Genomic DNA, 17,123 nt, shown 5'->3' with positions numbered 1-17,123 from the left:
ATCATTTACAAAGGTTTCCCTTGAGGGGACCTGTTTTTGTGTCCCCATACCGTCAGAGGTCCCCTAAAGGTGACTGTGTAAACCAGTGGTTCTTAACCTTGTTGGAGGTACCGATCGAACCCCACCAGTTTCATATGCGCATTCACCAAACCTTTCTTTAGTGAAAAATAAAATGTTTTTTTTCAAATTCAAGACAAAGTTATATGTTTTTGGTAACATTTCAGTATGGGGAACATATTCTAAGTAATAAAGACTTAATTTAGAGTTATTTGGTCAGGGTTAGGGTCAGGGTTATAATAAGGCCATGCCGAATAAGGCATTAATAAGTACTTAATAATGACTAGTTAAGAGCTAATATGTTACTAATTTGCATGTTAATAAAGCAACTAATTAATGTTCCCCATACTAAAGTGTTACCATGTTTTTTTTTACTGGTGCACAAAATGAACCGTGCATGAACATCACCTTGTTCAAACAACAAAACCAACACAGTGCATAAACTCACAACAAATTGCACACTTGCAAATCAGTCAGCTGTTGCCGTATCCGTAATACGCCGATCGGGAGAAGTTTGTATTTACACGATGAGTCGGGTGTGTTTTGACCTCCGTCGAACCCCTGAGGCCGACTCACCGAACCCCTAGGGTTCAATCGAACCCAGGTTAAGAACCACTGGTGTAAACAGAGCGATGTCCCCATTAAGTAAGCATTGCCAGAACACACACACACGCACGCACGCACGCACGCACGCACGCACGCACATATCAATATAAAGATCAATGTCAGGAAGTGATCCTATATAATCTTATAATCTAGCATACATTTGATGAATCCACTTGCAGGACATAATGAACACGGTGTCATGGCCGTGCTGCAACCTACCATACAGTGTCAGACCACAACATGCCAGAACATCATTTCCACCAACATTACCATACCACAGCATGATACTGTTGTGACATTAGGACAGCACACCTTACATATATCATACCGAATCATAGTATCATTTCAATAACAGTACATAACCTGCCATACCACTTCCTAACATAGCATTACTACAGAATACACCACAGATTGCCACTTTATATGTGGAAGTAGGGACGTGGCTATGATGATATGATGATATCATATTTATGACATCATGATTATTTGTGGATGTCAATGGAGATGTTTTCTTTTAAAAGTCTAAACAAAAGTGTGGGGGGAGGTGTAGTCAGCGCTGCTTGTAGGAGCAAAAGTCACCGCCGCTGTCCAGGGTGCTGACGACGAGCGCCATCGGGCAGGGGCTGACGGCGAGACACAGCTGGCAGGTGATTAGATTTCACAGGTGGTACGTGTTAATCTAATCATCTGTTGTCTTTAACAGTAAGCGACCGAGAGCAGAGGGAGGGAGAGGATACGGCGGACATGACTGAAAAGTCATGTTCTGGGAAAGAAATCTATTATTGAAAGAAAACATTATCATTAAAACCTTGTCGAACCTGCACGCTTGGCTCTTGTGCCGTGTCTTCAGTGGAACTGCTCGGAAGCGACTTCCACAAAAAGTTTTCCGCATGTTTATCACAAATCTGCTATTAATGATAACATACGTTTTCCTATATTGTATTGCTCTATTTTTCAATTGTTGCTGCTTATTGTAAAATGTAATACTATATTAGGCCCTCCCTGAATGATGGAATTTAGTTAATCAACAGTCTTTCGAATTAGAGATGAAAAAAGGAACTTGAGGTGTTTTGTTGATATTCTCCACAATTTAGCACACTAAGGAAAGTACAAACCCCGTTTCCATATGAGTTGGGAAATTGTTTTAGATGTAAATATAAACGGAATACAATGATTTGCAAATCATTTTCAACCCATATTCAGTTGAATATGCTACAAAGACAACATATTTGATGTTCAAACTGATAAACTTTTTTTTGTGTGCAAATAATCATTAACTTTAGAATTTGATGCCAGCAACACGTGACAAAGAAGTTGGGAAAGGTGGCAATAAATACTGATAAAGTTGAGGAATGCTCATCAAACACTTATTTGGAACATCCCACAGGTGAACAGGCAAATTGGGAACAGGTGGGTGCCATGATTGGGTATAAAAGTAGATTCCATGAAATGCTCAGTCATTCACAAACAAGTATGGGGCGAGCGTCACCACTTTGTCAACAAATGCGTGAGCAAATTGTTGAACAGTTTAAGAAAAACCTTTCTCAACCAGCTATTGCAAGGAATTTGGGGATTTCACCATCTACGGTCCGTAATATCATCAAAGGGTTCAGAGAATCTGGAGAAATCACTGCACGTAAGCAGCTAAGCCCGTGACCTTCGATCCCTCAGGCTGTACTGCATCAACAAGCGACATCAGTGTGTAAAGGATATCACCACATGGGCTCAGGAACACTTCAGAAACCCACTGTCAGTAACTACAGTTGGTCGCTACATCTGTAAGTGCAAGTTAAAACTCTCCTATGCAAGGCGAAAACCGTTTATCAACAACACCCAAAAACACTGTCAGCTTCGCTGGGCCTGAGCTCATCTAAGATGGACTGATACAAAGTGGAAAAGTGTTCTGTGGTCTGACGAGTCCACATTTCAAATTGTTTTTGGAAACTGTGGACGTCGTGACCTCCAGACCAAAGAGGAAAAGAACTATCCGGATTGTTATAGGCGCAAAGTTGAAAAGCCAGCATGTGTGATGGTATGGGGGTGTATTAGTGCCCAAGACATGGGTAACTTACACATCTGTGAAGGCACCATTAATGCTGAAAGGTACATACAGGTTTTGGAGCAACATATGTTACCATCCAAGCAACCTTACCATGAACGCACCTGCTTATTTCAGCAAGACAATGCCAAGCCACGTGTTACATCAACGTGGCTTCATAGTAAAAGAGTGCCGGTACTAGACTGGCCTGCCTGTAGTCCAGACCTGTCTCCCATTGAAAATGTGTGGCGCATTATGAAGCCTAAAATACCACAACGGAGACCCCCGGACTGTTGAACAACTTAAGCTGTACATCAAGCAAGAATGGGAAAGAATTCCACCTGAGAAGCTTAAAAAATGTGTCTCCTCAGTTCCCAAACGTTTACTGAGTGTTGTTAAAAGGCAGTGGTGAACATGCCCTTTCCCAACTACTTTGGCACGTGTTGCAGCCATGAAATTCTAAGTTAATTATTATTTGCAAAAAATAAATAAAGTTTGAGTTTGAACATCAAATATATTGTCTTTGTAGTGCATTCAATTGAATATGGGTTGAAGAGGATTTGCAAATCATTGCATTCCGTTTATATTTACATCTAACACAATTTCCCAACTCATATGGAAACAGGGTTTGTACATCATAGAGATACATGAAGTGCACATACGTGTAAGAATCACATCCAATTTGGAATAAACTGAAAAAAGCAATACAATTATTCTGGAGGAAGGTTGGCTCGCTTAATGCTAACGGGCAATGGACCATCTCATTGACAGGCTAAGGAGAATTAGCATGGCACATATAGATACACAACAATCATTCACGCTGACATTTATACTTACGGACAATATTCAGTTTCCGATGAAGCTAACGTGCATATTTTTGGAATGTGGGAGGAAGCTGGAGTACCCGGAGAAAACTTTAACGCACAGAGATGTCTAAACAGATGTTGGGTAGTACTGTTATGTCAAAATTAGGGTAGTTTACACAGGCTTGAACAATAAATGCATCAATTAACGACAAATATCTTTCTCTCCTTACTTTTGCCGGGTGTCAACCAGCTGTACCGTTGCTGACAGGCGATTCAGATGCACGTGTTTTTCACATAAAGCATAGAGGAACATTTTTATATTTGAGATGATTTTCAAACTTCCAATGGCCATTAGTACGTAAAGAATAGACAACTTACAGTACATCCATTCATACAATACAATACTTAAATTTGTTTTCAGGTAAAAAAAACAACAACATATTTTTAAATTGTGGTGGCTTTTATTTTGCCGTGGTGGGAAACCCTGTATCATATACTATTGTAGTTACATTATCATAGAATGCTGTACCACACCCTATGATTCCACATTATGCTGTAAACTGTAATGTTATTGTATCATAACATTGTCATTATTGTTACAACACCTACACCATACCATATGATATGATATCAAACCATACCAATATCTATATCGTAACATGTTGATAACATACTGATAACATACCAGATCATACCAACACCTATACAATACCTGACAATATCAAACCATACCTTTACCATATGATATCAAGCCATACCATACCTATATAATAACACAATATATCAGATAATACTGATAGCCATATCATATCATACAATATCAGTCCATAACAATACCAACACGTACCATATGATATCAGACTATTCTGACACCTATACCCTAACGTATGATATATCAGGGCATACAACACTGATAACATACCATGCTGATAACATACCGATACCTATAATATACCAATACCTACAGTACAGTACATGATATCAGACCATACCTACCGATAACCAGAATCGTGTATAAAGAGAATATGGCCATTGCGAAAATACGGTATAGTGGCTTGAATAACGGGAACCGGTTCTCAAAAAGGGATTCAAATCCATGGAATCGGTTCTTTTCTTATCGAAGCATCGGGAGAACCGGTTTTCGAACATAATCCGACTGCTACCAAGGACGTATACAGCTGTGCCTGCATGCTTTAAATAAAACAAAATAATACAGTATGCCTACATATAGTTCCATACATAGTTCAAGCTCATAAGCGTACAATAAAACATGTCTTTATTTCGTCAAAGTATAATTTTGCGGCCGTTTTTTGACGCACTGTGCTGCTACATTGCTGCAGTGTTTAGTGACCACACGAAACGACCAAAATAGAATCACTTATATACCCTCATTATTTCTACACAAAAACTCAGATATGGCAACACTGGCGGGCAGTCGAGTATATGGAGTGATTTTTGGTCTAGAACAGTGGTTCTAAACCTCGTAGGAGGTACCGAACCCCACCAGTTTCATATGCTTATTCAACGAACCCTTCTTTAGTGAAAAATTAAATGTTTTTTTATCTTAATTTAATCCTAGTTTATAAATATTAATCATTAAATTATGTTATTATATTAAAGAAATTCTAATGAAGACATATTTTACAAACAGAAAGTTACAGGATTGTACACATGATCCCATGTTTACATCTCATTGTGCAACATGTGAATGTTTAAGTAGGAACTAAATGAGCAGAGGTGGGTAGAGTAGCCAGAAATTGTACTCAAGTAAGAGTACTGTTACTTTAGAGATTTATTACTCAAGTAAAAGTAATGAGTAGTCACCCAAATATTTACTTGAGTAAAAGTAAAAAGTATGTTGTGAAAAAACTACTCAAGTACTGAGTAACTGATGAGTAACATACACACACACATATCATATATATATATATATATATATATATATACATATATACACATACATTGATATATACAGTATATCATTTATATTTATTTATTTTGCCGTTTTTGTTTACATGTTAAAGGTGTTTTAATGAATATACATGCATGTTTAACACATATAGATTCCTTTCTTTCATGAAGACAAGAATATAAGTTGGTGTATTACCTGATTCTGATGACTTGCATTGATTGTAATCAGACAGCAGTGCTTAACGTCCACGTTTTCAAATGCAGGAGAAAAAAAGTTCCTCCTTTCTGTCTAATACCACATGAAAGTGGTTGGTTTTTGGTATCTTATTTGTCCAGCTTCCATATTCGTTTTCACACACTTTACAAGAAATACATTGGCGGCAAATTCCGTAGCTTGCTAGCTTGTTTGTGCTGGCTTTCGGAGACTCTTATTTTGAAAGCGCAGGCGCGATGGAGCGGCACTTTTATTGTGAAGACAGGAACTGTGCAGTCAGTCTTTAGGCTTGTGACGGGATGTACGTTTGAAATAAAAAAGTGTCTTTTTTCCTTCACACTTTTGATTGATTGATTGAAACTTGTATTAGTAGATTGCACAGTACAGTACATATTCCGTACAATTGACCACTAAATGGCAGAGGTGTGGACTCGAGTCACATGACTTGGACTCGAGTCATGAATTTGATGACTTTAGACTCGACTTGACAAAATGTAAAGAGACTTGCAACTCGACTTAGACTTTAACCTCAATGACTTGTGACTTCACTTGGACTTGAGCCTTTTGACTTGACATGACTTGACATGACTTGCTACTTTCCCCAAAATCCAACGCTTAAAAAGTTATTTGGGAGCGCTCCGTATTTTTCATTTTCTTCGTCTGTGTCTCTCAGCGTGTTGTTCCTGTCAGCTGGTGTGCTGTCAGTACAACAGCCAATCAAATTAGATCTACGTTGTTTTCATCACGCAGCATTCATCCAATCAAATTGCAGTACAACCACCGAACAAGTTGTCAAACAACGCAACAATTATGCCAAAGTTGGTTTCGTTCGGGTATAAAAACTACGACTTGGTCAACAAAAAACGAATTGCCGTATGGAAATCACGCAGTTCGAATATTACAGACGGAGACGCAACAACGTTCAACATTTGAAGTTGCACAAAGAAGGGTAAGTTTTGAATGTAAGATAACGTTTATTGGCTAAGTTACGTGACTTTTATTTGCTGTGTAGTTAAATCAGTGAGGCTGCAAACTCACTGCTAACGTTATAACCATAGACATCTTATAAGTAGACGCAGCATGGAGCGCTACTGCCTACTGGCGCAGACGAGGCGCGGGGCCGCCATCTTGGAGTGGTGATCTGCTCCACTCAGTGCAATTCATTTGGCAGGAGCAATGAACTGTCAGCGCATTTAATTCATTTTACCTCACTGAATACCACTGATTTTCACCCCCCTTTTTTGTCATATGTGTAGCTATGATAACAGACACATGTTTTGGCGTGTTTTAGTATTCATAGTTTGCTTAACAGTAATATAATATTCTTATATGCTATAAGTGACCAGACGTCCGAGATCAAAACTGGGATTATAATCCTAGAGAAGGGGAAAAAACGGTAAACTATTTTTAAGTTGAAGAAACAATATGATTAGGTTATATATACACATGCGTATATCCTACATAAACAATGTATGAATACATTAGATATCTATATATCTTAGGGACCTATAGACTGTATCTCTGTTGCTGCAGCAGCAGAGAGTTTATTCTGTCTTGACACTTTGTATTGATATTTTCTATTACATTCTTCCCTTAAATGATAATATTTGCAGTGATTGTTTTATATGTATTATTTTATGTAAGTCGCTTTGGATAAAAGCGTCTGCCAAATACTTAAACATAAACACATATAAACACCTGAAAGTCTTCATATCAGCTAAAACCACCAATCTGTTTCACTGGATTCAGAATAAAACCAAATTCTGTTTTACCCAACAATGTTAGTATTTGAATAATGTTACTTGAAGACTTGTTCCTGGTTACAATTATACTGTTAAGAAAGTATTGTCTTATACTTTGCCTAAAATGAGAATGCATCATAATCAGTGGCGGCTGGTGAATTTTGTTTTAGGTGGGGCTGAAAGTTTGTAAACCAAACCCCTGTAGGGGCGTCATCCTCCCCCAGAAGATTTATTTGTGATTTTCACATACAAATATTGAAGATCTTTGATCCTTCTCAACTCTGTGGTAATATTATTTTCATAAGATACAACCAATAGTACGTTAATGTTAAATCTTACTTGTGAAAAGTAATCCCCCGATTCCTATTTTCAACAGTCCGCTCATTTGAGCAGGAAAACGCTGAACACCAGCCCGGCATCTTTGTTTTCTACCTGTCAACTGTCAGTTTAGGCTGCTCGCCGGCTCCTCATCACCACTTCAAGATGGCGGCCAAATTGCTCACGTCACAGCAACCTGCGTCTACTTATAAGATGTCTATGGTTACAACGTCATTGCAAACACGGCAATCTGTTGCGTCCACTGCAGTTTGCTACCTTATTCATACTTTTTGTCAAGTGATTTTTTTTTAAGCAGGGTTGCATGAGGTACCTACACATAACGTTACGTTAGTCAATGTATCACACACAGTAACGTAACGTTAGTCAATGTATCACACACAGTAACATTACGTTAGTCAATGTATCACACACAGTAACATTACGTTAGTCAATGTATCACACACAGTAACGTAAAGTTAGACGGTGGTCAGCAGCACCGCGTATTTTAGCCACCTACAAAAAGACAAACATAGTCAAATAAAGGTCAGTTAAAATGTATACTATATTAAGAATATGTGTACATATTGCATAGGGTCCTGACATCTAAAAAGTACAACTCTGTTCATTGTTATGTTCATATATTTGTTATGTTTTTCATGTGTACGCACACATAAACACACATACAGTATGAGATGAGATCAATGAGATAAGGTAAGAACAGGATAGAAACTGCTGTGGAACTAGTTACAATGCAATATGCCATTGAAATACAATGTTAACACTTTTGTGCAAATAAGTACAGTTGCACTTGTTTTTTTCAAATGTGTTTATTCTGTAAAGGAATGAGTTACATGTTTAAAATGACTGGTTAATAGTGCTATTTTGAAGTGCAATGTCAGCACTATCTTTTTCCCTGCAATTTCAAATGCACTATGTTTTAATAAATAAATACAGCATTTTAAAAGCATACACAATCTGTGTAAATATATTAGTCTGTGGTTAAACGACTTGAAAGGACTTGAAACTCAAAATGCAGGACTTGGGACTTGACTTGAGACTTTCCAGTCTTGACTTTGGACTTGACTCGGACTTGCTCTGTCTTGACTCGGGACTTGACTCGGACTTGAGGGCAAAGACTTCAGACTTACTTGTGACTTGCAAAGCAATGACTTGGTCCCACCTCTGCTAAATGGTAACACCCCAATAAGTTTTTCAACTTGTTTAAGTCAGATCATGTGACCGCCTGGCTCTGTTTGATTGGTCCAACGTCACCAGTGACTGCATCTGATTGGTGGAACGGAGTCAAACGTCACTAGTGACTGCATTTTATTGGTGGAACGGAGTGAAACGTCACCAGTAACGCAGGCACTTTGAAGGTCTGTCTGACAGACCAAAACAAACAAAGCGTGCATTAACAGATCGATAAAAATTAGTAGCGAGTAGCGAGCTGAATGTAGATAAAAGTAGCGGAGTAAAAGTAGCGGAGTAAAAGTAGCGGAGTAAAAGTAGCGTTTCTTCTCTATAAATATACTCAAGTAAAAGTAAAAGTAAGTTGCATTAAAACTACTCTTAGAAGTCCAATTTATCCCAAAAGTTACTCAAGTAGATGTAACGGAGTAAATGTAGCGCGTTACTACCCACCTCTGTAAATGAGATATCTGAAAGGGGTACAAATTATTTCCAAAGCAGGACCCCCACCCAGACATACAATACTAGTACACAGCTCCTGCAAAAACAATATGTTTTGTTATTGTCATTGTAAGTGGGCCAAAACACTTATATTAGAAAATAATCTCATGGAAATGACTGCTGTCATTTGATTATAATAATAAAACATTTAACTTGTTATTTAGTCAGGTTTGGGACAGGTGTGCTGCTGGTGTGGCCACAGTGCATGTGCACCCGATGAGTCGGGTGTGTCTTGACCTCCGCGACGGAGGCTCCGCCGAACCCCTGAGGCCGACTCACCGAACCCCTAGGGTTCGATCGAACCCAGGTTAAGAACCACTGGTCTAAAACATCCATCCATCCATTTTCTACCGCTTATTCCCTTTGGGGTGCTTTGTGGCACATAACTCATCTTCCATTGTGTCCTGTTGGTAGCATGCCTTCTAACTTCATTCCAGTTCTTCCATCCTCCCTCTTTTCTTCTTTGTCCTTTGTCCTTGGGGACGCTGTGGCTCAGTTGGTAGAGCGGCCGTGGAGGGTTTCAGGTTCGATATTCGCTTCCGCCATCCTAGTCACAGCCTTTGTGTCCTTGGGCAAGACACTTTACCCACCTGCTCCCAATGCCAGCCATTCTGGTTTGAATAGAGCTTAAATATGTAGATAATGGGTTACACTATTAAAAGCGCTTTGAGTCACTAGGAAAAAGGGGGCATATAATATAATTCACTTTCATTTTCATGTTGTTTTCGGTCTGCCTCAAACTTCTTCTGCCTCATTTTGACTTCCTGGCTCATTCTGTTGATTTGGGTCAGTATATGGAGTTCATTAATTGAAATTATATTTGGCCAAAAGATCTTCATTTTTCATTGAAGACATTTGAAGTGGAAAGAGTTCAACTTTCTTTCATCACTTTTGATAGTGTTACACATCTCACATCCACACAGTAAAACAGGTCTGACAGTAGATTTGTACAGTTCGATTTGGGGTTTCTTACTAATCTGATTTGAGTTCCAAATGTTATTTAGTTCTGTGAATGCTGTCCTTGCTTTGTTCAATCTGCTTTTCATATATTCGCTACTTCCGTCCCCCTTGCTCACAACTGCACCAAGATTAGTGAATTCATCTAATCTGCATCCTCTATGTCATTTCCGTCTGATTTAACAGTGTCATTTTTTTTTTTTTTTTCATTGATCTTTCGTCCAACTCTTTTGGATAGCCGAGTAATTGTATTTGTTTTATTCTGCATGGACAACAGGGCAATATTTGTGTTGTTGCTTCTGGTAGTCTCTCGCATCTCCCAGTCAATGAGAAGGAACAAAAATCCAGACATAACATCCTTGTTTGACACCCGTTTTGACTTTAAACCAATTGTCTAGTATTGCACACAAGATACATAATACAGCAGCAGCTTCACCATGTCCATGAGTTTGCTTGGAATACCATATTGCCTCTTTATCGCCCACAAACTTTCCCTATGAATGTAATCAAATGCTTTCTCAAAGTCGACAAAATCTATGCAATGAATTTGTTACTCGGCGGACTGCTCAATGATGTTCTTGAAGATGATAATTTGTTCAGTTGTGTATTTGCTTTCTCTAAATCCAGCTTGTTCTGGTCTAAGCTTTTCGTCAATGCCTGTTTTTATTCTGTTGATGATAACTCTTCCAGGCACTTTGTTTGTTTGTATTATCCCTCACCAATTACCACATTCGTCAAGGTTTCCTTTCTTTGGTAGGTTCATAATCAGACCTTTTTTCCAATCACAGTGTGTTTCTCCAGATTCCAAATATCACTGATGATACTATGAAGTTTCTTGGTTGATGTTTCTATGTACCTTTTCAACAATTCCGGGGTGATCATATCAATGCCACCTGTCATTCCAATTTGCAACTTTCTGATTGCATAGTTGATCTCTTCTTCGGTTATTATTAATAGTCTATCTCAGGATAGTTCCTTTTGCTGATTTTAACTGGGTTTGTGGGCATCTTTCTTTTAAGTATCTCTTCAAAGTGTTCTTTCCACCTTTTTTATTTCCATCTTCATCTGTAATTATGTTTCCTTGCTTGTTTTTAACACTCGATGTATTGCTTCGTTTGATTTCAATTCATATGTCCTTTGTCTGCAGCTTTTTGGGCTTCACTTGCTATATTACCAATCCATTGCCTTTTGTTTTTTGTCATACTTCTCTTTTGTTCTTTGTCTTTTGATGTGTACTCCTCCAGTGTCCATTGTTTTACTCTATTGGATTTAGTACTGTCAATTCTGAGCAGCTGAGATAGGCTACAGCACCCTCTGCAAACCTCGAACGAAACAAGCGGTAGAAAATGGATGGATTGAGTTGTTTCCTTTCTTCTACCCTTTTCCAAGATTCATGACTTATCCATGGTTTTTGGTTCTTTCTTTTTGTTCAAACAACTTCCTTTGCAGCCTGAATGTAAATTTTGACAGAATGGTCCCACGTTGTTTCTATATCCGTTTCTTCTGGTACGGCATCTAAAACGGCAAACTCGTTTTGGAGTTCTAGGCTAAACTTGCTCTTGACAGCCTTATCCTGTAGTTTTAATGACATTGTGCTTTGTCCTTGATCTATGTTTTTGTCTCATCAATTTCAATTTAATCCTTGTTCTGACATGTTGGTGATAGCCGCCAACATATGTCTCTCTCATTACTCTGGTATCTGTAACTAACATACTTGCCAACCTTGAGACCTCCGAATTCGGGAGATTGGGGGGGTGGTTTGAGGTGTGGGGGGGTGGGGTTGAGGTGGCCGGGGTAAGGGGGGGCGGGGTTTGGTGGTTGCGGGGGTGTATATTGTAGCCCAGAAGAGTTAGGGCTGCAAGGGAATCTGGGTATTTGTTCTGTTGTGTTTATGTTGTGTTACGGTGCGGATGTTCTCCCGAAATGTGTTTGTCATTCTTGTTTGGTGTCGGTTCACAGTGTGGCGCATATTTGTAACAGCGTTAAAATTGTTTATACGGCCACCCTCAGTGTGACCTGTAAGGCTGTTGATCAAGTATGCCTTGCAGTCGCTTACGTATGTCTGCAGAAGCCGCATACAACATGTGATTGGGCCGGCACGCTGTTTGCATGGTAAAAAAGCGGACGTGACGTCAGGTTTTAGAGGACGCTAAAGGCAGTGCCATCACGGCACGCCCTTAATATTGTTGCCCGGGTGAAAATCGGGAGAAATTCGGGAGAATGGTTGCCCCGGGAGATTTTTGGGAGGGGCACTGAAATTCGGGAGTCTCCCGGAAAAATCGGGAGGGTTGGCAAGTACTAATGATCTGTATGTTTGGTTTACTAAAACATGATCAATTTGATTTGTTGTTCTTTTATTTGGTGAAATCTGTGTATTTTTCTGGATAACCTTATGTGGAAATAATGTTCCTGTAATGACATACTTGTTCATACCACAGAAATCTACTAATCATCTCCATTTTCATTAATGGTACCGGTTCCATGAGCTCCCATGATTCTCTCTTTATCTTTGTTAATTGCTCTAACTTTTGCATTCATGTCTCCGGTAATTAACGCCATATCGTGTTTGTTCACGTTTTCCACTACATTTTGTAGTTGTTCATACAACTCATCTTTTGAGTGTTGGCACATAACAATAAATAATTTTTATTTTGATGAACTTAAGAGTAGTATCTTGCAGTCATGATTCTGTCGTTTATGGGTCTCCATTCCATGAGAGCCAACTCTGCAAACTTTAACATCATTATTGCTCCCCCAAGGCAAAGTATTCCATCTTATTTGCCAGAAAAAAACGACAGTTTCACCAGGAGTTACTTTCATTTGACCAAATGTTCACTATCACTTAGGTGTGGTAAGTAAACCTATCAGTCGATGAGCTTCCTTTCGGCTTTGAACAACTGACGCCATCATGCTCTGGTCATTGAGGAAATGGATGTTGTCATCCTCAGGAACATGGCAAGTCACCCCTTCGACACCTGGTTTTATTGATTCAAACTGAGTGCTTCTGGTTTCCGTAGTAAAATACTTTTTTCTACAATGAAGAACTAGACCATTGCCGAACCCCAACCTGGAGGACCAGCTTGGCTACTCTTCGTCTCGCTTCTACCTGTAGACCTGTCCGCTTTTGGTGGCCCTACCAGAATTTCTAGACTTCAGACGGCGTAGCTCGGCATGTTACGGAAGCACGCAAGCACCCTAACGAACGACACAACGAGAGCGCTTTATTCATTATTGACGTATTTCTTGCCACTTTGTGTTGTGTATTTTTTATGAGATTTTCAGTTCATTTTCTCATCTGTTATTACACCTAAAATTTGGTTTCTTTTACTCTTTCATTGTCTCAACATACAATTTAATTATTTTAGTTTTACTGAGATAGTCTGTTTTTGTAAACCCATGTTTTTTTTTTTTTTATTAATTTCTTCTGTTATTATTTTTATTAGCTTCTGTGTGTTCTGGGTTTACCTGGCACAAGACGCTGTAATCGGTGGCTCTCCAGTGTTGACAAACTTGACGGCGAACCTTTAATTTCTTTGGTGTGGCGCAGTTGGGAGAGTGGCCGTACCAGCAATCTGAGGGTTCCTGGTTCGATCCCTAGCTTCTACCAACCTAGTCACGTCCGTTGTGTCCTTGAGCAAGACACTTCACCCTTGCTCCTGATGGGTCGTGGTTAGGGCCTCGCATGGCAGCTCCCGCCATCAATGTGTGAAATTGTGTATGAATGGGTGAATGTGGAAATGGTGTCAAAGCGCTTTGAGTACCTTGAAGTAGGGCTGGGCGATATATCGAATATACTCGATATATCGCGGGTTTGTCTCTGTGCGATATAGAAAATGACTATATCGTGATATTTAGGGATGTCCGATAATGGCTTTTTGCCGATATTCTGATATTGTCCAACTCTTTAATTACAGATACCGATATCAACCAATACCGATATCAACTGATACTGATATATACAGTCGTGGAATTAACACATTACAAAAAGTAACATTACTGCTAATATGTAGCATCATTTGAAAAGTCACCTGCGAGAGAATGAAGAGTGCTTGAAACTCCGCATGTCAACATCTCCGTTCGGTGCCACACCAACAAAATGCAGAGGCAACCATTTCCACATCAAGACCTTATGAAAAAAATAGTCAACAACAGAAGGAGATTACGTCCGCAGGAACCTACCACATAGCGAAGGACGTACACAATTTGATTACCTATTATGGAGCTACTTTTTATTTGACAGTTATTGAAATATCTTGTGTGACATCATGCACAAAAGTGCACTTTCTTTGTTTTAAACTATTGTAGTGGCGTTCTGTACAAAAAGTGCACTTTAATTTAGTGTTGTTTTGATATGTCATCTTAGTGACATCATGCACAAAAGTGCACTCATAGCTTGTTTTAAAATGTCTCTGACAATCTTGCACTTTCTGTTTTGGAAATGACATGAATGTTTGTGCCACTGCTTAATAACTGTTAAATAAATACACTTTTGCTAAATTGACTTAGTTGTGATTTCCCTCTCTGCATGAAAGTTTAAAAGGAGCATATATTAATGAAGTATGAAGAAGAATGTTTTAATGTAGACACATAGAATCATTATACTGCTGGGATTATATGCATCAAATGTTCATTCAAGGCTAAGGCAAAAATATCGAGATATATATCGTGTATCGTGACATGGCCTAAAAATATCGAGATATTAAAAAAAGGCCATATCGCCCAGCCCTACTTTGAAGGTAAAAAAGCGCTATACAAGTATAACCCATTTACCATTTAATTCCCGGGTTTTTGGAAAAGTGATGTAAAAGCTTTCCACAGTTCTTGCGGGTGGAGCAGCCCCATGCTGCACAACAACGCATTTCTACACGTTGGAAAAATAATGACGAAGCACTGCAAACACATAGGATCAGCTCAAAGTTGGTAGCAGTCATGGCGCCCTGTAATCATGTGAGTGCCTTTTGACCAACTATTGAGGAGATCGCCTGAAATCGAGTTGGCCATACTCTATTTTTACACGATATAAGATATCAGACCATACCAATACCTATACCGTATGATATCAGACATACCGATAACTATGCCATACCACTTGCTATCATACCACAAAAGCATCACCATGACAATATAGCAGCAGTTATGATGTATGACTGACCTTGCTGTAGACGCTCCAAGAGAGTTCGGTCTCCATCACCATCATGACCACGCCAAAAATCCCCACAGCAAGAGCGCAGTCATTCAGGCGCTGCCTGCGTAAAAACAGGGCCCTCCTGCGCACCAGCCGCCACCCGATGCTGTGGGTCTTCCAGTACTGGTCGTCCTTAGCGTCCGCCTTGTGTTTGGGACTGGAATGGGGAGTGCGGGGGGTGTCGCGCTCGGACCCCGGCAGCAGGCCTGCTGCCTCAGACGGCGGCGACTCTGTGTGAGGGTGGAGGTCTTCGTCGTCCCTGCTGGTGATGATGATCTCTGGGAGGCTCTGGCGGTCGTTCATCTCCAAGGAAAGGTTATCTGGCCTCCTTTCATCCTTGAGGTGGACTTGCCTCCTGCAGCTCTTAAAGGGGGACCCGCACGGCGAAACATCATTACAAGAGGACGCTTTCACCTGGAGTCTGGAAGCGTTTGAGTTTTTGGCTTTGCCTTTGTGGTTCCGATCCTTGTGGGATTGTTTGCAAGTCTCAGACTTCTTCCTGTCCTTGCCTTTGCCTTTGTCTCCCCTTCTCACAGAGCACGGTGAGGCTCTGGGGCAAAGGTGGCCATTGTATAAAGGCATGGTGGCCATGGCCTGGGTTCTGTCCAGCCACACCGTGTGGTCCGCTGATCTCTGCACCGTGTGGTGTATCCCGCACTGGGGAGGGCAGGCCCGGCGCGGTGAAAGCGTCCTTGGTGGTTGGAGGAGAGAGCGCTGGTCCTCCATGCGGCCTTCATCCACCAGAGTAAAGCTAACAGAGGTGACGTGGTGATCCATGGTAAAGTCACGACTAAGAGTCAACGAGGGGACAGCATTAGAAACTGTAGCTTTTTTCCCCGTATTGCAATGGTAATTCTAAAACAGAACACAATCTCTTCCAAAGTTTTCTGATGGAGTAACATTTAATGTTTTAAATGAACAGTTAAGTGTAAAAATAAGTCAAGCATGTGATACTGCTAAATTAAAATTAAGTAAATCTACTTACCTGTGCTAGGGACCGGAATCATTGATATTTTTGAGGCATATTTTATCCCAAAAGTAATCTATTAAAAATATTTAATCATTGCATTGTCCAATTAGATAACTCATGAGGTGCACACATGTTTTAAACTTCTGTTTTGTTATTTGATTTTTTTTTATCAAAAATCATCTGCAAAAAGCAGAGACCTAATCCTGCAGCCACCAAACCGGATCCCCTCAAAGCCCTGACTGCGCCTAGAAATTCTGTCCATAAAAGTTATGAACAGAATCGGTGACAAAGGGCAGCCTTGGCGGGGTCCAACCCTCACTGGAAACGGGTCCGACTTACTGCCGGCAATACGGACCAAGCTCTGACACTGATCATACAGGGAGCAAACCGCCACAATCAGACAGTCCGATACGCCATACTCTCTGAGCACTCCCCACGGGACTTCCCGGGGGACACGGTCGAATGCCTTCTCCAAGTCCACAAAGCACATGTAGACTGGTTGGGCAAACTCCCATGCACCCTCAAAGACCTTGCCGAGAGTACAGAGCTGGTCTACTGTTCCACGACCAGGACAAGAACCACACTGTTCCTCCTGGATCCGAGGTTCGACTATCCGGCGTAGCCTCCTCT

At 40.2% G+C, this 17,123-nt stretch overlaps 1 protein-coding gene across 1 annotated transcript in view; it reads right to left on the bottom strand.

Moving 5' to 3' along the window:
* Nucleotides 1–17,123, bottom strand: part of LOC133577553 (small conductance calcium-activated potassium channel protein 1-like) — a 35,255-nt gene that overhangs the window by 8,326 nt on the left and 9,806 nt on the right. Inside the window, exon 4 of the mRNA XM_061931512.1 lies at nucleotides 15,491–16,313. Coding sequence (XP_061787496.1) covers nucleotides 15,491–16,300 — 810 coding nt within the window. The 5' untranslated portion in view covers nucleotides 16,301–16,313. The remainder of the gene's footprint in view (nucleotides 1–15,490; nucleotides 16,314–17,123) is intronic.

Source organism: Nerophis lumbriciformis, linkage group LG37 (assembly GCF_033978685.3).
Source record: "Nerophis lumbriciformis linkage group LG37, RoL_Nlum_v2.1, whole genome shotgun sequence".
Lineage (NCBI taxonomy): Eukaryota > Metazoa > Chordata > Actinopteri > Syngnathiformes > Syngnathidae > Nerophis > Nerophis lumbriciformis.
The sequence above is the reverse complement of the archived record's forward strand: the minus strand, read 5'-3'. Positions and strand labels throughout refer to the sequence as shown.